This window comes from Sciurus carolinensis, chromosome 6 (assembly GCF_902686445.1).
Source record: "Sciurus carolinensis chromosome 6, mSciCar1.2, whole genome shotgun sequence".
NCBI lineage: Eukaryota > Metazoa > Chordata > Mammalia > Rodentia > Sciuridae > Sciurus > Sciurus carolinensis.
Window position 1 is genome coordinate 53,809,155 of NC_062218.1, and position 23,146 is coordinate 53,832,300.

A 23,146-nucleotide genomic window follows, 5' to 3' on the forward strand; every position below is an offset into this window, starting at 1 on the left:
ACTACCAAATGGCCAAAGTTGCCGAGACTTTCCTAAGTTCAGTTTCCTTTTTCTCTAAATGGACCGTGATGGAGCAACCTGTACCATTCAGGGAAAGAGGGAGCTCCCCAAAGCAAAAAGAGTTTTGGCAGCTGCTGGGATGGCCCCTTAGTCCCTGCCTTTACTCACAGGCATAGCTCCTGTGGTTCAACTTGAGGAAATCTCACCCATCTCCTAACTCTCCTGCAGTTCTCTCTCAACAAGTTTGCCTTACATCCTCAGCAGGGAAGTGTGGTTCTTTGGAAAATCAGACCTGCCGAAGAAAGCTGGAGCAGGGGCTGCTCTCAGGTCCCATTTGGGGTGCCAAATTTGTTGCCAAAAGTTCAGACCTCATCCCCAATGGCAATCCAACAACTCTCTTATTCTGTTCCTTCAGGGCTCAAAATACCCTGTTTCACTACTTAGTATAAAGCATGAGACCTGTTCCCATGCCTCCATTAACTATCATACTCACAATGACAACACAAATATTTAGCAATACAGTTTTACACAGAATGCTAAGAGCACTTTTCATATTTTACAGAGGGGCTTAAACCACACACACTTCCTATTAATATTCATATCATAGTACACCCAAATCTAACTTTTAAATAGATGTATTACCATTTGTTTAGAATTTAAAGGCTCAATGGCAAAAATCAGGGGAGAAAAAAAAAGAGTATTTATCTTACAAAATTAGCTAAAAAATAAATTCAAGAGACAGTAAATAGAATTTAATAACAATCTCATATACCCTGAAGGCGGTAATTCCAGATATGGAAGGGTAATCATTATGGCCAAGTAATCACCTCTTTAGAACTTCTATGTCCCCTCTCTGTCAGATATGATGCTACCAAATTTCTTACCTAGAAGCGAGGTCTTTTAAGATTCATAAAAACAATTATGATGCTGAAGTCCTTCTTCCTAGCTCTGGGTAGACTTCTTTTACGGAACTAGTCAGTCCTTTCAAGAATGCATCCACCTGAGTGTTAATCTGCAGCCATATGTTTGTGTTGGAGAACTCATCCATTCTGCGATGGCAGCCATCACCGCTGGTCAAGACCAGTAGCAGTATGGGCATGTTTTCTTGTGACCAAATGACTTCTCAGTCACTTTCCTAATTTTTTTTTTTTTTTTTTTTTTTTTTGAGTAACCTGACTCCACCGCTATCTTCCTCCTTCCACCAGCGAGATGCTCACCCTGACGTCCAATCCCTGCACAAAGTCCTACATCCAGAATTTGATCATGCCTCCCCTTCAACAGCCTGGCCTAAGCATTATCATCTCTCATCTGACTGTTACAGAAGCATTCTAATTGGTCTAGTTCCCTGACACTCCAAGTGACTTAACCAATAAATATTAACAATTAATCACTAAGACCTACCTATCTATTCTACTTCTTTAAAATCTAAAATCCATCTACTTCTCCATTCTTTTTTTTTTGAATATTTTTTTAGATGTTGACAGACCTTTATTTTATTCATTTATTTATATATGGTGCTGAGAATCGAACCAAGTGCCTAGGCAACTGCTCTACCACTGAGCCACAACCCCAGACCCCATACTTCTCTATTCTTAACATCATATTACTATAGGCCACAATCATCCTGAATTCAATTATTTTTACAATGTCCTACACCAAGTCCTCCTGCTTCCAATCTTTTTGTTCCTCCCACAATTCATTTTGTACGTTTAAGAGCAATCGTTTTTAATGAATACCTACTGGATAGTCGCATGCCTATGTCAATTCTTCAATAGTTGATCACTGCTCTTAAGCTAAGTTCCAAACTCAAGATAGCTTAGGAGATTTCATGTGACTTGTTCTTTACCTCTCCAATCTGTTTTCTTGCCATTCCCCTCCCAAGGCTCCAATAATGGGGATCTTAAAATTTCTAAATAAGTCTAATCCTCACTTCAAGCATCTTATTATACTCTTTCCTCTCCAGAACAAGCACTTCCCACCCTGCTCTTCTCCTTAACTGAATTTCTCCATATTTCAGTTTAGACATCACTTCTTTCAAGAAGACTTCCCTGACCTATATAAATTGTTGCCTACCTTATAAGCTGCCAAGGCACCCTATATTTCCTCACCCACCACACAAAATAGCTGCCACACTGGAAATTGTCTCTTTCCCATGATGGATTTCAATTTTCATGAAGATAAAGACTTTTTAAAAAATATACTTCCAATTACTAGTGAGGTACTGGCACATTTGAATTGAGGAATACTTACTAGCAGATTATAAAGTGAGAATGAAAAAGAGTAAGAAGATAAAGATGAAAAAAAAAATCCATACATGTTCTGTGTGAGCCATTCCAATTCCATCTTCCACTATTTGTTCGCCGCCTTCAATGTGCTGAACAATTCCAACTAATTTTCTGGAATAATCTGAGATTTCTTCAGTGAAAGTTCGTATGCAGTGAGCCATATCTAATATTGATGCTCGGATCTGGTTAGCTTCTGGTTCCAATACTGAATGCTATAAATGCAACACAATTACCAAAAATAATTGTTTTGACTAATTACATAAAAAAAACTACTTAAGTCCATCTTTTTAATAAAAAAAAAAAATCAACCTTTATGTGGCTTTCATAACACAGGAGAAAGTATAGCATAAGGTAAAACACAAAAACAAAAAAAAATTTCACTTTCATTTTTCATTCCTTCATAAAATAAATATACCACAAAGAAATAATTTAAAATTTGAAAATTCATTTATTGCTTCACAAGAGACTATCTCTAAAATTATACAATAAATAATAGTTCATTAATAGACATAAATAATACCTAAATAATCTGATACATTATGAAAACACACAAAGAATTTTTGTTTCCTGCATCTAAGATATTTTTCAGTAAAGAAAGAATCATGAGGGGTGTCTGAAATATTTATGACATTCAGGAATTAAATCTCTCATTTTTTTTCATGCTACTAAGCCCAACTCATTCATCACATAACTTTTCTTTAGCTTTTCCTTTTAGCATAAAAAATGAAATCAATAAAAACAAATGGTAGAATGGTAAACTAGCTAGGGTAATTTAATTTAATTAAATTCATACCTTATGACCTTGGTGTTTTCCATATTCTTTGCAGACACAACACATGAGGGGGCTAGTTTGACAACCTTCTTCCAAGCAAACAAATTCAATGGCATGCACCTGGTGTTGACAGCACATGGTTTTCTCATGAGGTTTATCAGCTAGAGGCACTCGCCTGTGCTTTGCTAATGTCTTCGTAGAATGAGTAACTTGAGAGCACTCTGAGCACAAGTGAGTTGCACACACAGTGCAATAGACAGATGCAACATGAGCTTCATCTTCATCACAACGAATGATACTCTGATAAACAAAAAATTAATGCCTTAAAACTGAATCCACTCATAACATGACAAATTTTGAAATATTTATTTTTAACTCATCAGTCTCTATACATATTAAAAGGGAAAATACCTTAAGATGATTACAGGGCCTTCTGAAACCAACCAAAGTTTAGTTACTATGATTAACTAAACTGTGATTAAACTCATACTAGTTTGGTCTCTTAAGCCCAGTTCCGGTGCTCAGGCAAATCCACTGCCTCCCACAAATTTTATTTACAATGAAAATATGCTGGTAATTGATTTCAAAGGTCATTTGTTACTTATCTGAGAAAGTATTCATTTCTGTAGGTAAGTGAGAAGCTACTTCCAAGACTAATTACCAATATATGTTATGAATTAGAGGCCAAAAATAAAACTTGGCCTGGATACACTCTTTTCCCCCAACTCTGGTGCCAGGGGTAGAACCCGGGGTCTCATGAATACCAACCAGGTAAATGCTCTACCACCAAGCTATACCCCTATCCCTCTCAAGGGTCCAATGATCTCTTCCATTGAATTTAAACACATGAAACTGAACCATAAAAAATTACAAGTCTTTTTTTAACGCTAAAAAAGGTGACAATATATTCCCACTGCTTTCAATATTATTTGTCATGATAATGTATAAGAAGGCAGGCAACACAATGATATTTAGGTAACCTAGGAGTATGCAGCAGAATTAGTTGTGAACTTCTGAAAATACATACATCCAGACTCAACCTGGGAAATTTATTTCTATTGTGAGTGAGGCCTGGACTTGGGTATTTCTTCTTAAATATACATGAATACCTTATAATAGCTTATATTATATTATATTATATTATATTATATTATACTTAGCTCCACAAGGAAGTCTATTATACAATCATGGACAGAAATCACCAGGTTAATGCAAATTAAAAAATAGTAAAATCTACATTATATGTTTCTAAATATTTCTAATTTGTATGAATTACTAAAAAGCATTTCAAGTGGGTGAAAAATAACATGTCATACAATAAAAAATGCCTTGAAAACTTTTGAAGAATATTAACAGGCCACACATAATTACAGTGATTCAGTAGATTTTTCCAGAAATAAAAATTAGAAACTACATAAATGGTGTCATTCATCATAACATTAAATAAAAAAAGAACCCGAGGTTGAACAGTTTTGTTTCCAATTATAGGAAATGTGTACATGTGGGGCTGAGGTTGTAGCTCAGTGGTAGAGAGCTTGCCTGGCACATGTGAGGCCCTGAATTCGATCCTCAGCACTACATAAAAATAAAAAGTAAAGATACTATGTCCATCTACAACAAAAAATATTTTTTCAAAAAATGTGTCTATGTAACATAAAATATTCATAAATTCTGTTTTCTAGAACTGAAAAATAATTTACAGTCAACATTAGATAATATTCTAATGTCTTTTGAAATAATAAGAGATACAACATGTGAAAGAACTGCAAAGACTTTAGAAAACAGGGTATTTGAGTTTGAAATTCATTTCACCGATTCACTTTAATATAAAGAAATCACCTGATAAAAGGGAAGTGGAAATCAATCTGATTTTTTTTCTATTTTTTAAAAATATTTTTAAGTTGTCAATGGAACTTTACTTATTTACATGCAGTGCTGAGACTCGAACCCAGTGCCTCACACATGCTAGGCAAGCCCTCTACGACTGAGTCACAACCCCAGTCCCCTGATTGTTTTTTTTTTCATGATTCAAAACATGTACTTTAAAGTTCATCACTGCCAGATGTGGTGGTGCACACAAATAATCCCAACAGCTCAGAAGGCTGAGGCAGGAGGATCACAAATCAAAGGCACCCTCAGCATCATAGTGAGGCTCTAAGCAACTTGGCAAGACCCTGTGTCAAAAAATTAAAATGGCTGGAGACATGACTCAGTGGATAAGTAACCCTGGGTTCAATTTGCTGGTACAAAAAAATAAGTTCATCACCGAAATCATTAAAAATCATCTATTATAAATATTTTTATATCCAGAACAGTCTGATAAAGTCACATCCTATTTTAAATAAGCTATGCAAACAACTCTTAAAATGCTAAAAACGTATTTTGGTAGGGGTAATACACTTTTATCCAATATTTACCAACATCTGCCTGTCTAAATAAAGAAAGTATATCCACATGTAATTTAAAAAAGAAGGCAGAAGTTACTGCTATCTTTAAGATATTTTGCCTCTATACTAAATGGCCTTTTTTATGGAGTTTTTCTTTTGTTCTACTTTACTGTTGACTGATTTTTCCGTCCTTTGATCTAATGTAGCTTACACATCTTTCTTACTCTTTCGTAATCATCTTACTCTATTTTCCCACTTTATACCCTTAGATAGAACTAAAATGTGTTAGGTAGAAAAGTTTACAAGTAAAACAGCTTAGGCATAATATTTTCAAAGAATTCAAGTTTCAGTTTTACTTTTATTCTGTTGGAAAGTGTTGCCTTCAGAACTGTAATGTAAAGTTGTGTTTCTAGAAATCTGCTAAAATAAATTAGGTAATATTGTGCTAATATGGTAAATATTGGTAAATATTAGTAATTACTAATAATGGTAAATATTTTAAGTTAAAGGAAAACTTCATCTTGTCCAACAAATATTTCACTAAGTTCAATCAATACCTCTCCAGATATTCCAATGGCTTCTTCTGCAGCCCCATACTGACCAATATGTCCATTTTGAAGTCGTTCTAAAAGCTCCAATAAAGCAAAATTTTTTTTTAATCCCCAGACACCTGAATCTCCTAGAATAAACATAAAAACAAAAACTAAATGTTAACAAAATGGAATATTAATCATTTTACCCATACCTGAATATTAATTTCTAAGTCATATAGTTTAGTCATTAGTAGTATCTAAATTCTAAAAATTTTAAAACTTCCCATTTTCTTTTTATGCCAGAACAATTGCTTTGTTAGCATTCTCTTTAGAAAACCAAAGAATCTTCCAACATTACAAGTAGAAAGATTTTAAAATTCTGTTTCTATCATTTATTTTTACAGATACGATTTTATCACTTTTACTACATATACCAAAATAAGTGTTTTCAAACATTTTTTACAGTAACGTAAAATAAGATACACATTTTAGAGCCAGGCATGGTGATGTACCTCTGTAATAACAGCAACTCAGGAAGCTGAGGCAGGAGAATCCCAAGTTCAAGGAGAGCCTCAGCAACTTAGCAAGGTCCTAAGTAACTGAGTGAGATCCTGTCCCCAAAATTGAAAAATACTAAGGACTGGGGATGTAGCTAAGGGGTAAAGCACTCCTGGGTTCTTTCTCCAGTAGCAAAGAAAAAAGAAATACAGTTTGCATCACAATGCAGGAGAGAATATGTGTATATGTGTGTGTTCTGTCAAAGATAAACCTATAGTATGAGCTCCCCAACCTATATCAAATGCTAACCATTTTAACTATAGCCCTTCCCTTTGCCAGCTCTAACTTTGAAATTAGCCAACCATGTAGATGGTAACCTTGAGCTCCTCCTATCAGAGAAAGGGTGAGCAATGCCTTAGGGATTAAAAACAGATGGGGACTGCCCACCCAAGTGCTTTCTTCCAGGTTTTTGTTCCTAGCACCCTTCTGCAGAAGTAATTTAGTACGTGTCTTATTTCATGTGGCACCCCAGTGTTTCTAACTTGGGGTGTATGTGTGTGTGTGTGTGTGTGTGTGTGTGTGTGTAAAACTGAAACAAAGGTTCTGCAAATCAATATTTACGTTTCCAGCAATGTGCAACACACTGCTATTCTTTTTATTCTGTTTCTTTTTTTTAAATGCTGTAGGACCTGGGGGTGTAGCTCAGGGGTAAAGCACATGCTCAGCATGAACAAGGTTCAGGGATCAATTCCTAGCACTCGGGAAAAAAAAAAAAATGCTGCTCACAACAAATTAAATTGATTTCCTGACCACAAACAAGCTATGAGTCATGTTTGTAAATCACTGTGTGAATGATACACCCAATCTAAAAAAAAAAAAAAAAAAATCCATCTTTTAAGAACAATGGAACTAGAATAGCTAAAGGTAAGATATTTCTCTCACCCCTTCCTTCACTTGTAGCAGTCAATGCTAACCTCTTCTCACACAAAGAAACAGAGCCTCACACCAAAGCAAGATAATAATCCTTTTCAGATAAGACTCTAGGCATATCTGAATAAGTACATAAGTACTAATACTTCTTTTCCCCAAAACCAACACATAAGGCAAGGTACGCAAGCATAAATATACGTAAACTGTTCCTGAGTCTATAAATAAAAGACAGATCCTTCAGCAGTTAGGAGGAATATCTGTTCATGAACTTCTTTCTATACAATAAATACCATCTGATATTGCTGCTATCTAATACATGTTCACTGAATGAACAAACATGTAAAAGGATAATGAAACAATTGCCTGGAGGCTCTCCTCCCTCTTAGCTCCTCTTTTCCTTAAAAAAGAAAAAGAAAAAGAAAAAGAAAAATACATTTCTTAAAGTGGTTCTCAAAATAAAAGTAGTATACAAAATGATCATTTAAAAATATCATCTTCAGTAAAGTAAGAGAGGATCAGGGAGAGGGAGGAAGAAAGGGGAGGTACTGTGGAATGAAAATGACCAAATTACATCACATGCATACAAATATGTCCCCTTTTATTGGTGGTACTGGGGGTTTGAACCCATAGGTACTTTACCACTGAACTATACCCTCAGCTCTTATTATTTTTATCTGGAGACAGTGTCCTCTAAGTTGCCCAGGCTGGTCTTCAATTTGCCATCCTCCTGCCTCAGCCTCCTGGGTAGTCTGGATTATAGACATAAGCCACCATGCCAGGATGCAAATGTGAATGTGTCACAATTAATTCACACTATTATGTATAATTATAATGTACCAATAGAAATTATAAAATGAAATAAAATATGGTCTGATAATTATCTAAATATTTAGTCATTATATAATGAATATATATATATATATATATATATATATATATATATATATAAACTACCAACAAATACTGCCTAGAGTATATCACTTAATAATTCTGTAACTTCAAAACAATTCTATAATCCTGATGGGTTAAAACAAAAAAAAATTATTTTTTGCTCATGCAACATCTTAGGGGTTGGGGAAGCCAAGAAAAGCTCAGTTCTCCATTGTCCATGGTTAGGGAAACATGCCACTATCTCCAATCACCTGGACCACCTCACTGTAGCAGAGAAAATGACTTACCTTGCATCATCAATCTCCTCTTCATGACTTCTACCTGGAAGTTAACACTTTGCATTTACTCACATTTCACTGGTTAAATAACTGTATAGCCATACCTAACTACAAGAGGGCAGGGAAGTGTAAATTTACCATGTGGTCAGAAGAAGAGAATCAGAAATATTTCTAATTGTTATTAATAACTGCTGTATTATACTTGGATTAGAGAAGTCTCATTATGACCTTTAACATTAATGGTGATATTCTTCTAGAGAAAGGAATTACAAATTTTCTTTTCTTTTCAGTTTTATGTTTTTCAAAATGTCTACAATGAATATATATATTATATCTATATGACAATTTTAAAAGGTTTTTTTAAAAGAATGACATGAAACCACATCACAAGTCACTATCACATATGCCGCAGAATTGAAATACAGTGAAAAACTAACTTATAAGTATAATAATTATGAACTCTATCTATATAGTTGTGTCTACATTACAATAATCTTAAATAGTGCTACTTCCCCCCAAAAAATGGCAGCCTTAAACTATTTTTGGAGAAATTCTGTTATCAAAAAGAGTAAACCATAGAATTTACATTACATTTGTAAAAATTTTTTTCAAATGTCAATAAATGTTGTCATATTCAAATCAGCATCCCAAAGTAATAACTTACTTGGAAATATATAAAGCAATATTTTAAAAATGAGCAAGAAGTGAAAAAATCCATAAGACCTTTAAACTCATTTTAACCAAAATAAGCAGTTAGGTATCACAAGTTACAACCACCTCTGTTTCTGATACTAATAAAAACATGCCAAGACTCAAGTGATGTATCTGGATTTTCATTACTGGCTCATTCATTTATAAAGAAAACACTGTTTTATTGAATTGATAGGTTCAGGCACATGATTTAATCTGTGATAAATACAAGTTCATTTCTTTGAATAAATGTATTACATATTTCTCAGGTGTCTTAAAGCTCTTCACAGGTAAGTATTAAATATAAACATTTTAGAAGATGAAGTAATATTAATAATTAAGAAAGGGCTAGTTTACATTTAAATATTACTGACTAAAAACTTGGATTTTTAAAAATAAAACCCTTTGAGAATTTATAATTTGAAAACATGAGTACAAAGAAATTGCTCTATATGACTTGTGTTACATGATTTTTTTTTTTTTTTTTGGTACTGGAGTTTGAATCCAGGGGCACTTTACTAGTGATCTTTACCCCCAATCGTTTTTTATTTTTTATTTTTATTCTGAGGGATGGAGTCTCTCTAAGTTGTCCAGGCTGTCCTCAAACTTGTGATCTTCCTTTCTCAGACTTCTAAATCGCTGGGATTACAGGTGTGCACTACACTGTCCAGTTTATATTTTTAATCTAAAATCACACAAAGAATTTTCATACCTAGGTCTGTTACTTGTCGGTCAAATGGGCAACGTATTGCTCTTCCATGAAGAGGTAGGCGAGTGAGACAGTCATGACAAACGGTGTGGCCACAAAGAAGAAGGCGAGGAACTTTGTCTCCTTGCAAAGAAAAGACATCTTCGCAAACTCCACACTCCAGAACCTAATATTTGAAATAAAAACATATGTACTTTAAGCAGTACTAAAAACATGTATTTTAGGTTTTTTAACCTTGTTACTTTGCTTTTCCATGTATAAAACTGCCAAGGTGGTAACATCTTCAATCATTTTTTAGTCATTTATTTAACTGACCTTGCCAAATTACAATTATATAGAAAAATCTCCCTGAAAATACTAAAAGTTAGGGTCCACAATATATAAAATACATCATCTTTATCTTTTGAAAACTGAATCTGTAACCGTAATTTATAACATTAATGAAGTTGGGTTCTTAAGCAATTTTTCTGCAACTACCTTACCCCAATTAATCATCATTAAGTTTAACAAATATAATCTAAAATATGTGGCAGGATAACAATTCCTGTCTAAATGAAAAAGAACTTACAAAAAAGACTACAATTAATTTTCAAGTATATTTTAGCATCCATTTACATCAAATGTAAAGGCAAAAAAGCAATCTGACACTTGAGAAAACATACGTACTTCTAATTACAGGTATATGACTTGCCAAAAACCACACAATCAAAAAATAGGCTATAAGAATTGGCATGTTCTGCAAACTATGGAACCAACAGATTAATGGATAGAGAAAAAGTACATGTACACAATGGAATATTACTCAGCCTTAAAGAAGAATTAAATTATGGCATTTGCAGGTAAGTGGATGGAGCTGGAGAATATGATGCCAAGTAAAACAAGCCAAACCCCCAAAAACCAAAGGCCAAATGTTTCTCTGATATGCAAATGCTAACTCACAATGGGGGGCGATGCTAGAGAAAAATAGGTACTTTGGATTAGGCAGAGAGGAGTGAAAGGAGGGGACAGGGCATGGGGGTAGGAAGGACAGTAGAATAAATTGGACATTACCCATGGGCATATATGATTATATAACTGGTGTGATTCCACTTCATATACAACCACAAGAATGAGAAGTTATACGCTATTCATGTAAGGTGTGTCAAAATGCATTCTACTGTCATGTATAACAAATTAGAACAACTTTTAAAAAAATAACATGCAGTAAATACTTAGCACAGCAACTGGCCAACCAAAAACCCTCAATAAAGTTTAAGATATCTTAACCTATCAAAGTTTGTATCATCATGATCACGGTAATCATTATCACCCACACAGGTGAAGAAATAGAAGCAGGACAACATAGACATCCAAATAACAGGTCTGCAAATGCATACCATGGAAATGGCAGGTATGCACTTTAAAAGAAAGATTAGCTTTATATGACTCTTCAGGTCATTTCACCTTCCATATTTACATTATCTAAAAGTTGTCAAGAATAAACTGAATGAAACTGAGACTGAATTGGAACTATAATTGGGTCAGGAGGAAAGATGAAGCACACTAATGAATGATGCTGAAGACAAAGTAGGTAGGAATTTAGGATAATGGTTAAAATTTTAACTCACTGCCATGATGATCATGCTTTGTAACCTCCTCTTGTTCTTTCATGAGTTCTGCTACCTGCTTCTATCTCTCTTCCATAAACACACATCTTTTCTCATACCCAACTTAGACCCATATAATCTGTTTAGCCTATAATACTCTCTTCTCAATGATGTCCACTCCTGACCTTAAATCTCAACCGCTACCTATAACCTTGTTAGACTGACATCTATCTGATACTGATCATTCTATCCATTTACCAATAATCTACAAATCCATATATATTTCTATATTTTGTTACTGCTCATATAGTTGTCTACGTGCTGCTGTTCAATGTGATAGAAACCACATCCACAAACATATTTTTATTATGATTTTGATTCATTGTACACAAATGGGGTACAACTTTCATTTCTCTGGTTGTACACAAAGTAGAGTCACACCTTTTGTGTAATCATACATGTACATAGGATAATGATGATTGTCTCATTCTATTATCTTTCCTTTCCCCAGCCTCCTCTCTACCCCTCATTTTCCTCTACACAATCCATCCTTCCTCCATTCTTCCTTTACAACCCTTTATCATCATCCACTTATCGGAGAAATCATTCGGCCTTTGGTTTTTTGGGGTTGGCCTATTTCACGTAGCATGATATTCTCCAACTTCATCCATTTGCCTGCAAATGCCATAATTTTATTCTTCTTTATGGCTGAGTAATATTCCATTGTGTATATAAACCACAGTTTCTTTATCCATTCATCAACTGAAGGGCATCTAGGTTGGTTCCACAATATAGCTATTGGGAATTGAGATCCTATAAACATTGATGTTGCTGCACCACTGTAGTATGCTGATTTTAAGTCCTTTGGGTGTAGGCCAAGGAGTGGGATAGTTGGGTCAAATGATGTTTCCATTCCCAGTTTTCTAAGGAATCTCCACACTGCTTTCCAGAGTAGTTGCGCCAATTTGCAAGCCCACTAGCAATGTATGAGTGTACCTTTTTCCTCACATCCTGGTCAACACCTATTGTTGCTTGTATTCTTGATAACAAGTCATTCTAATTGGGGTAAGATGAAATCTTAGGGTAGTTTTGATTTGCATTTCTCTTATTACTAGAGATGTTGAACATTTTTTCATGTATCTGTTGACTGCTTGTAGATCTTCTTGAAGTGTCTGCTCATTTCCTTAGCCCACTTATTGATTGGGTTATTTGTATTTGTGGTGTAAAGTTTTTTGAGTTCTTTATAAATTCTGGAGATTAGTGCTCTATCTGAAGTGTGTGTGGCAAAGATTTTCTTCCACTCTGTACACTCTCTCCTCACATTGTTGATTGTTTCCTTTGCTGAGAAAAAGCTTTTCAGTTTGAATCTATCCCATTTATTGATTCCTGCTTTTATTCCTTGTGCTTTGGAAGTCATGTTAAGGAAGTGTGGTCCTAAGCCGACATGAGGAGAATTTGGGCCTACTTTTTCTTCTATTTGGTGCAGGGTCTCTGGTCTAATTCCTAGGTCCTTGATCCATTTGAAGTTGAGTTTTATACAGGGTAAGAGATAGGGATTTAATTTCATTTTGCTGCATATGGATTTCCAGTTTTCCCAGCATCATTTGTTGAATAGGCTATCTTTTCTCCATTGTATGTTTTTGGCCCCTTTGTCTAGTATGAGATAACTTTATTTATATAAACATACATTTTTTAATTTCCTAAAAAAACAAAAAAGAACTGGCATACTCTGATTCTCAGGTTCATGAACGTATGCATGCCTTACAGTCAACAAACTACACAGCAATGAAGCATTTTCAGTGTTTTTATGCTTAAATATACCTGTAGTGTTTTACACTTTTCATTAAGTAATTTAAAAAAAAACCCTAAACTCCCATGTCTACCCTTCAAGACCAGCTACAATCTAGTTCACAACCTATTGCTTCACTGTGAGAACCTATGCTCCAACTACATAAAAGAGCTTATAGTTTCTAGAACATGACAAACTGTTTCTTGACTCTTTTATCACACTAATGAAACATTTTCTCACTGAATTTTTTTTTTAAATAAACAAGCAAATTCTTAAGTAATTTGGAATGCTCATAGCTCAGTCCAACTGAAATGGCAACACTATCTTTTAGGACACCATGTAGTGCATAAGTGTCTACTGTAACATCCAGAACACTTCAAAAACTTTAACACCTTTATTGGCTTTCCAGCCTGTCTTTCCCTGTTACATCAAAGAGCCAGGAACAGAGAGTTACAATATCTATAAGCTTATATAAATAAAACTAAAAAAAAAAAAATTTAAAAACTATTCATCCTACCACCATCAAACCTACAATAAAAGGAAAAAAAAAAAAAAAAAAAAACCACAACAACAACAACAAAAAACCAGAAAACCCAGAATGGAATTCAAACTAGATTCATTCCAATTTTAAACCTCATTTTACAATTAATTTGTACTTAGTAACTGAGATGCAAACATCTTTCATTATATATAAATGATAATTTGTGCCTTGTATCCCAGTGTGGTTCAGGGGAAATTTAAATGGAACATTTCATAGAAAAGGAAGAAACAATTTCTAACTCTATAAAAGAAGAAACAACCTAACTCTTTAGAGAAAAGCAAAGAAAAGTTACATCAAGATATTTTTATTCAAAGAGGTTTATAACATTTGGGTTAATATGTAGAAAAGCAATCTCACAGATTGCTGATTGCTATGAAATACTGAGTAATACAGCCCCCATGGAAGCAACGTGGCAATACTTAAGTTAAAAGAACAAGCCAGGTATGGTGATGCATGCCTGTAATCCCAGGGAGGCTGAAACAGGAGGATCAAGAATTCAAAGGCGGTGATCGAAGATGGCGGACCATAGGGTGACTGCATCTCCTGTCACTCCAGAACCCAGGATTCAAGAAGGGAAGGCATTGAGAGACTCGGACTAAAATAGAGCCACGGGGTGAGTCTCCCCCACTGAGTGAAGCCTGGACCGGGCGGCGGACCCAGACCGTGGCAGCTTCTCAGAGCAGGGCAGGGCAGCTAGAGTCTTCCCCAGGTAGCCCTGCTCCCTCTGGCGGCGGGTTCCTTCCACACGGCCGATTCTTGGAGCAGGCACCCCAGTAAGAGCCTTTCTGCACAGAACCAGCTCTAAGTCCCGCCAGCATCTTCAGGGACCAAGGCAGGGCACCCAGAGACTTCTCCGAGCAGCCCTGCTTCCTCCGGCGGCAGGCTCTTTCCATGGGGCAATTCAAGATGGCGGACTAGAGGGTGACTACATCTCCTGTCGCTCCAGAACCCAGGATGCATGAAGGGGAGGCACTGAGAGACTCGGACAGGGTGAGTCTCCCCAACCGGGTGAAGCTCGGCCCAGGCAGCAGGCCCCGGACAGGGGCGGCTTCTCAGAGCAGGGCAGGGAAGCTAGAGTCTTCCCCAGGTAGCCCTGTTCCCTCTGGCGGCAGGGTCAGCTTTTCGGAGCAGGCCACCCAGTGAGAGCCTTTCTGCAAGGAACCAGTTCCAAGTCCCGGAGGAGCAGCGAGATCAGATCCGCAGGCAGCTTTAGGGACCAGGACAGGGGCAGCCAGGGACTTCCGCAAGCAGCCCTGATCCCTCCGGCGGTGGACTCCTTTCACGGTCAGCTTCTCAGAGCAGACTGCCCAGTGAGAGCCTTTCCACACAGAGCCAGCTCCAAGCCATGGAAGCAGTAGTGGGCTAGGGGCAGCTTTCTTCGGAAGCACTGCATTATCAAGTTCGTCCAAGACTTCAGGCTACTGAAGGCTGGGATGTGATATACTGGAAATCTACAGGGACACTATAAGCCAATAGAGGAAATCTGCAATATCTCAGAGTCCCACTGACATCTGACCAATATCAGAAAACATGGGAAGAAAATGTCCCAAACAAACCTAGATACTATATCAATAAAACCCAATGACAGCACAGCAGAAGAAATGTCAGAAAGGGAGTTCAGAATGTACATAATTAAAACAATCAGGAAAGCAACCGAGAAGATGAAAGAGCAAATGCAGGCATTGAAGGAGGAGATGAAAGAGCAAATGCAGGCATTAAATGATTGCACCAATCAACAGTTAAAAGAGCAAATACGGGAAGCAAGAGATCATTTCAATAAAGAGAGATACTGAAAAAAAAAAAAAACAGAAATCCTTGAAATGAAGGAAACAATAAACCAAGTAAAAAACTCCATAGAAAGCATAACCAATAGGATAGAACACCTGGAAGACAGAACCTCAGACAGTGAAGAAAAATTATTTCATCTTGAAAACAAAGCTGACCAAACAGAGAAGATGGTAAGAAATCATGAACAGAATCTACAAGAATTATGGGATATCATGAAAAGGTCAAATTTAAGAATTATTGGGATTGAGGAAGGCTTAGAGAAACAAACCAAAGGAATGAACAATCTATTCAATGAAATAATCAGAAAATTTCCCAAATCTGAAGAATGAAATGGAAAACCAAGTACAAGAGGCTTACAGGACTCCAAATATACAAAATTACAACAGACCCACACCAAGGCACATTATTATGAATATACCTAACATACAAAATAAAGACAGAATTTTAAAGGCCATGAGAAAAAAGAATCAAATTACATTCAAGGGGAAACCAATAAGAATATCAGCAGATTTTTTCAATCCAGACCCTAAAAGCTAGAAGGGCCTGGAACAACATTTACCAAGCCCTGAAAGAAAACGGATGCCAACCAAGAATCTTATATCCAGCAAAACTTACTTTCAGATTTGATGACAAAATAAGATCCTTCCATGATAAACAAAAGCTAAAGGAATTTACAAAAAGAAAGCCGGCATTATAGAACATTCTCAGCAAAATATTCCATGAGGAAGAGATGAAAATCAACGATGCAAATCAGCAACGGGAGGAACTAGCCTAAAGGCCAAATAAACGAGGAACCAAATCATGTCAAAAAACAAAAATGAGTCAAATGACTGGGAATACAAATCATATCACAATAATAACCCTGAATGTTAATGGCCTGAACTCATCAATCAAAAGACATAGACTGGCAGATTGGATTAAAAAGAAAAATCCAACAATATGCTGCCTGCAAGAGACTCATCTCATAGAAAGAGATACCCACAGACTAAAGGTGAAAGGATGGGAAAAAATATACCATGCACATGGACACAGCAAGAAAGCTGGAGTATCCATCCTCGTCTCAGATAATAGGGACTTCAAGCCAAAACGAGTCAGAAGGAATAAAGAAGGACATCTCATACTGCTTAAGGGAAGCATAAATCAGCAAGACATAACAATCATAAATATCTATGCCCCAAACACTGGCTCATCCATGTACATCAAACAAATCCTTCTTAATTCCAGAAATCAAATAGACCACAACACAATAATACTAGGCGATTTTAACACACCTCTCTCACTACTGGATAGATCTTCCAAACAAAAACTGAATAAAGAAACCATAGATCTCAATAACACAATCAACAATTTAGACTTAACCGAGATATATAGAATATACCATCCAACAAAGAACGAATACACTTTCTTCTCAGCAGCAAATGGATCCTTCTCTAAAATAGACCATATTTTATGCCATAAAGCTACTGTTAGCAAATACAATAAGATAGAGATACTACCTGGTATTCTATCAGATCATAAGGGATTGAAATTAGAAATAAATGACAGAATAAAAACCAGAAACTTCTCCAATACCTGGAGATTAAATAATACACTATTATATGATGAATGGATAACAGAAGACATCAGGAGGGAAATAAAAAAAATTCTTAGAAATAAACGAGAACAAAGACACATCATATCAAAATCTCTGGGACACTATGAAAGCAGTACTTAGAGGAAGATTTATTTCATGGGGTGCATTCAAAAAAAGGAGTAGAAATCAACAAATAAACGACTTAACACTACAGCTCAAAGCCCTAGAAAAAGAAGAGCAGACCAACACCAAAAGTAGTAGAAGACAGGAAATAGTTAAAATCAGAGCCGAAATCAACAAAATTGAAACAAAAGAAACAATTGGAAAAATTAACAAAATAAATAGTTGGTTCTTTGGAAAAATAAACAAAATCGATAAACCCTTAGCCACACTAACAAAGAGAAAGTGGAAGAAAACTCAAATTACTAAAATTCGGAATGAACAAGGAAATATCACAACAGACACGAGTGAAATACAAACATAATTAGAAGCTATTTTGAAAATCTATACTCCAACAAAACAGAAAACCTCGAAGACATCAACAAGTTTCTAGAGACATATGAATTACCTAAACTGAACGAGGAGGATATACACAACTTAAATAAACCAATCTCAAGCAATGAAATAGAAGAGGTCATCAAAAGCCTACCAACAAAGAAAAGTCCGGGACCAGATGGGTTCTCAGCCGAGTTCTACAAAACCTTTAAAGAAGACCTCATTCCAATACTCCTCAAAGTATTCCATGAAACAGAAGAGAAGGGAACCCTCCCAAACTCATTCTATGAAACCAATATCACCCTGATACCTAAACCAGACAGAGACACATCGAGGAAAGAAAATTTCAGACCAATATCCTTAATGAACATCGACGCAAAAATTCTCAACAAAATTTTAGCAAATCGCATACAAAAATATCTTAAAAACATAGTGCACCACGATCAAGTGGGTTTTATCCCAGAGATGCAAGGTTGGTTCAACATCCGGAAATCAATAAATGTCATTCACCATATCAACAGACTTAAAGTTAAGAATCACATGATTATTTCAATAGATGCAGAAAAAGCATTCGATAAAATACAGCATCCCTTCATGCTCAAAACACTAGAAAAAATTGGGGTAGTGGGAACATTCCTTAACATTGTAAAGGCCACCTACGCTAAGCCCATGGCCAATATTCTAAATGGTGAAAAACTGAAAGCATTCCCCCTAAAAACTGGAACGAGGCAGGGATGCCCTCTTTCACCACTTCTATTCAACATCGTCCTTGAAACCCTAGCCAGAGCAATTAGACAAACCAAAGAAACTAACGGGATATGAATTGGAAAAGAAGAACTCAAACTATCCCTGTTCGCTGATGACATGATTATATATTTAGAGGAACCTGGAAATTCCACCAGAAAACTTTTAGAACTCATAAGTGAATTCAGTAAAGTAGCAGGTTACAAGATCAATGCTCATAAATCTAATGCATTTTTATACATAAGTGATGAATCTTCAGAAAGAGAAGTTAGGAAAACTACCCCATTCACAATAGCATCAAAAAAATAAAATACTTGGGAATCAATCTCACAAAAGAGGTGAAAGACCTCTACAATGAGAACTACAGAACACTAAAGAAAAAAATTAAACAAAACCTTAGAAGGTGGAAAGATCTACCATGTTCTTGGATAGGCAGAATTAATATTGTCAAAATTGTCAAAATGGCCATACTACCAAAAGTGCTATACAGATTCAATGCAATTCCAATTAAAATCCCAATGATGTACCTTACAGAAATAGAGCAAGCAATTATGAAATTCATCTGGAAGAATAAAAAACCCAGAATAGCTAAAGCAATCCTCAGTAGAAAGAGCGAAGCAGGGGGTATCACAATACCAGATCTTCAACTCTATTACAAAGCAATAGTAACAAAAACAGCATGGTATTGGTACCAAAATAGACAGGTAGATCAGTGGTACAGAATAGAGGACATGGACACAAACCCAAATAAATACAATTTTCTCATACTAGACAAAGGTTCCAAAAATATGCAATGGAGAAAAGATAGCCTCTTCAACAAATGGTGCTGGGAAAACTGGAAAACCATATTCCACAGAATGAAATTAAACCCCTATCTCTCACCCTGCACAAAACTCAACTCAAAATGCATCAAGGACTTCGGAATCAGACCAGAGACCCTGCACCAAATAGAAGAAAAAGTAGGTCCAAATCTTCAACTTGTTGGCTTAGGATCAGACTTCCTTAACAGGACTCCCATAGCACAAGAAATAAAAGCAAGAATCAACAACTGGGATAGATTCAAACTAAAAAGCTTTCTCTCAGCAAAGGAAACTCTCAGTAATGTGAAGAGAGAGCCTACAGAGTGGGAGAATATCTTTGCCACTCATACTTCAGATAGAGCACTAATTTCCACAATCTATAAAGAACTCAAAAACTCTACACCAAGAATACAAAGAATCCAATCAACAAATGGGCTAAGGAAATGAACAGACACTTCACAGAAGATGTACGAGCAATCAACAGATATATGAAAAAATGTTCAACATCTCTAGTAATAAGAGAAATGCAAATCAAAACTACCCTAAGATTCCATCTCACCCCAATTAGAATGGCAATTATCAAGAACACAAGCAAAAATAGGTGTTGGCAAGGATGTGGGGAAAAAGGTACACTCATACATTGCTGGTGGGGTTGCAAATCAGTGCAGCCACTCTGGAAAGCAGTATGGAGATTCCTCAGAAAGCTTGGAATGGAACCACCATTTGACCCAGCTATCTCACTCCTTGGCCTATACCCAAAGGACTTAAAATCAGCATACTACAGAGATACAGCCACATTAATGTTCATTGCTGCTCAATTCACCATAGCCAGATTGTGGAACCAACCTAGATGTCCTTCAATTGATGAATGGATAAAGAAACTGTGGCATATATATACAATGGAATATCACTCCGCCATAAAGAAGGATAAAATTATGGCATTTGCAGGCAAATGGATGAAACTGGAGAATATAATGCTAAGTGAGATAAGCCAATCTCAAAAAACTAAAGGACGGATGATCTCACTGATAAGTGGATGAGGACATAAAATGGGGGATGGGAGGGGTTAGTGGTAGGGTTAGGGTTAGGGTTAGGTTCAGGGTTAGGGTTAAGGAGGGTGGTAAGAATGGAGGAAGGAAGGACTGTATAGAGGGAAAAGAAGGGTGGGAGGGGTGGAGGGGAAGGGAAAAAAAATAACAGAATGAATCAAACAACATTACCCTATGTAAATTTATGATTACACAAATGGTATGCCTTGACTCTATGTACAAACAGAGAAACAACATGTATCCCATTTGTTTACAATAAAAAAAAATTAGACTTTTCAACTTCAGCTAATTAAAGTTTATTTGAAAGACTTCTTCTGTGCTAATATACATGTTATATTTTTGAAAACAATTAAAAAAAAAAAAGAATTCAAAGGCAACCTCAGCAAAATGTGAGGTGCTGAGCAACTTAGTGAGGCCCTGTCTCTAACATACAAACCAGGGCTGGGGATGTGGCACTGTGGTTGAGTGCCCTGAGTTCAATCCCTGGTACCAGGGGATGGGGGTGGGGGTGGGGGGTATTAAAAGAACACAGTAATTCCAGTTAATGAAATATATCCTACAACCATATGGAACACAATTATATTATTCTTACAGCATCATATGGATCATCAAAGATTATAAATACAAAAGAATGATGTTGAAAATGATCAATGAATTAAAATAGAACATAAACATCTAAAATGAATTAAAGATAACACTGGTGGATATGAAAGAGCCATTCAATAAAGAGTGATTCTGGGGGCTGGGGTTGTAGTTCAGTGACAGAGCATTGCCTGGCACACGTGAGGCCCTGGGTGGTTTAGTCGTTCAATCTTCAACACCATATAAAAATAAAATAAAGGTATTGTGTACACCTACAACTTAAAAAAAAAATATATATATATATATATACACACACACACACATATATAGTGATTCTGCTGGGTGCAGTGGTACACCCAGAGAATCATAAGGCTGATCTCAGCTACTCAGCAGGGCCTAAGCAACTCAGTGACACCTTGGCTCAAAATAAAAAATAAAAAAGTGCTGGGCGCAGTGGGCATGCCTGTAATCCCAGAGACTTGGGAGGCTAAGACAGGAGGATCAAGAGTTCAAAGTCGGCCTCAGCAACTTAGCAAGGCCCTAAGCAACTCAGTGAGACCCTGTCTCTAAATAAAATATAAAAAAAAAAAAAAAGGCCAGGGATGTGGCTCAGTGGTTAAGTGCCTCTGAGTTAAAACCCCGGTCTCAAATACAATAAAATTAAATTAAATTAAAATTAAAAGGCCTGGGGATATAGCTCAGTGGTAAAGTGCCCTGAGTTAAATTCCCAGTACCCTCACCCACCGCAAAACAAACAAACAAACAAATAAAAAACTAATTCTGAAAAACAACCAAACAAATTTTGGAAAATAAAAATTCAGTAAGTGAAATTAAAAACTCAGCTGAAAGCCTCAGTAACAGACTAGACCTGGGCTGGAAGACAAGGTTGGTGAATAATCACACAATAATAAAGAAAAAAGATAAGACAGAATAATCAGAACAAAGAAGATCTCTGGGACACCATTAAAAGTTCAAACACATACATAATCAGAATAGATGAGGGAGAACTACTACAGGTTGAAGGCATAAAAATACCTGTTCAGTGATATAATAGCAGAAAATTTCCCAAATAGTGGGAAAAATAAGGACATTCAGCTATAGGAGGCCTTTAAAACGCCCAAAAGACCTGACCAGAAACAAACCTCTCTATAACAAATCATGCTTAAATTAACAAAAGTACAATACAAAGAAAGAATACTAAAAGTTGCAAGAGAAAAGCATGAAGTCACATATAAAGGCAACTGCTCCAGCAGAAACTCCAAAGGCCAGGAGGACATGGAATGTGATATTTCAAGCCCTGAAAGAAAAATAACTGCCAGCCTAGATTACTATATCCAGCAAAGTTTTCCTTCTGAACCAAAGTAGAAAAAAGACCTTCTAAGATAAACATAAATTTATTATCATTAATCCAGTACTACAGAAGTACTTAAAGGAATCCTACACCAGAAGGGGAAGTAAGATTAACAAAATTACAAGAGTACAGGAAAAATTAAATCACTCTAAAAGATACATAAGCAAATGAGAATTAGCAAAGAATCAAACATTATTAACTCAGAAAGCCATCAAAATAAGATGAATCAGGGATAAAGAAAGCAACAAAATGACAGGAACTAGTACATACCTTTCAACAATACCATATATATGGGGGGGAGACATAAGAACACTGAACACTTGATTTTATAAAACAAAGGTAACTGGACATAAACAAAGAAAAAGACCCAATACAATCATAGTAACAGACTTCAAAATCCCACTATTATCAGTAGATGCATCAGACAATAAATAAATAAAGGAAGAAACACCGGATTAAATTATACTATAAATCAAATGGACTTAACTGACCTCTATAGAACATTAATTTCACCTAGCAGCTGCAGAATACACATTGTTTTCATTAGATCATGGAACTTTATCCAAAACAGAGTTAGGGACATAAGCATATCTTACCAAATACTTTACAAAACTGAAATAATTTCTTGCCTTATCAGAGGATAATGGAATTAAACTAGAAATCAAGAACAAGAGAAACTACAGAGATTATACAAATACATAAAGACTAGACAATACCCTTTGAGTGAACAGTGGGTCATTGAAGAAACTAAATGAGAAACTAAGAGATTCCTAGAATCAAGCCCAGTGCAGTGGAGCATGTCTGTAATACCAGTGACTATAGACAGAGGCAGGAGAATCACAAGTTTAAGGTCACTCTTAGCAACTTAGCAAGAC

General features: G+C 36.0%; 1 protein-coding gene across 2 annotated transcripts in view; it reads right to left on the reverse strand.

Annotated features, from left to right (window-relative positions):
* Nucleotides 1-23,146, reverse strand: part of Trim23 (tripartite motif containing 23) — a 57,241-nt gene that overhangs the window by 26,756 nt on the left and 7,339 nt on the right. For both annotated transcript variants that reach the window (XM_047555820.1, XM_047555819.1), the window contains exons 2-5: nt 9,977-10,139; nt 6,002-6,123; nt 3,079-3,357; nt 2,315-2,497 (exon numbers count right to left, since the gene is read on the reverse strand). In XM_047555820.1, the coding sequence (XP_047411776.1) occupies nt 2,315-2,497; nt 3,079-3,357; nt 6,002-6,123; nt 9,977-10,139 (747 nt within the window). The remainder of the gene's footprint in view (nt 1-2,314; nt 2,498-3,078; nt 3,358-6,001; nt 6,124-9,976; nt 10,140-23,146) is intronic.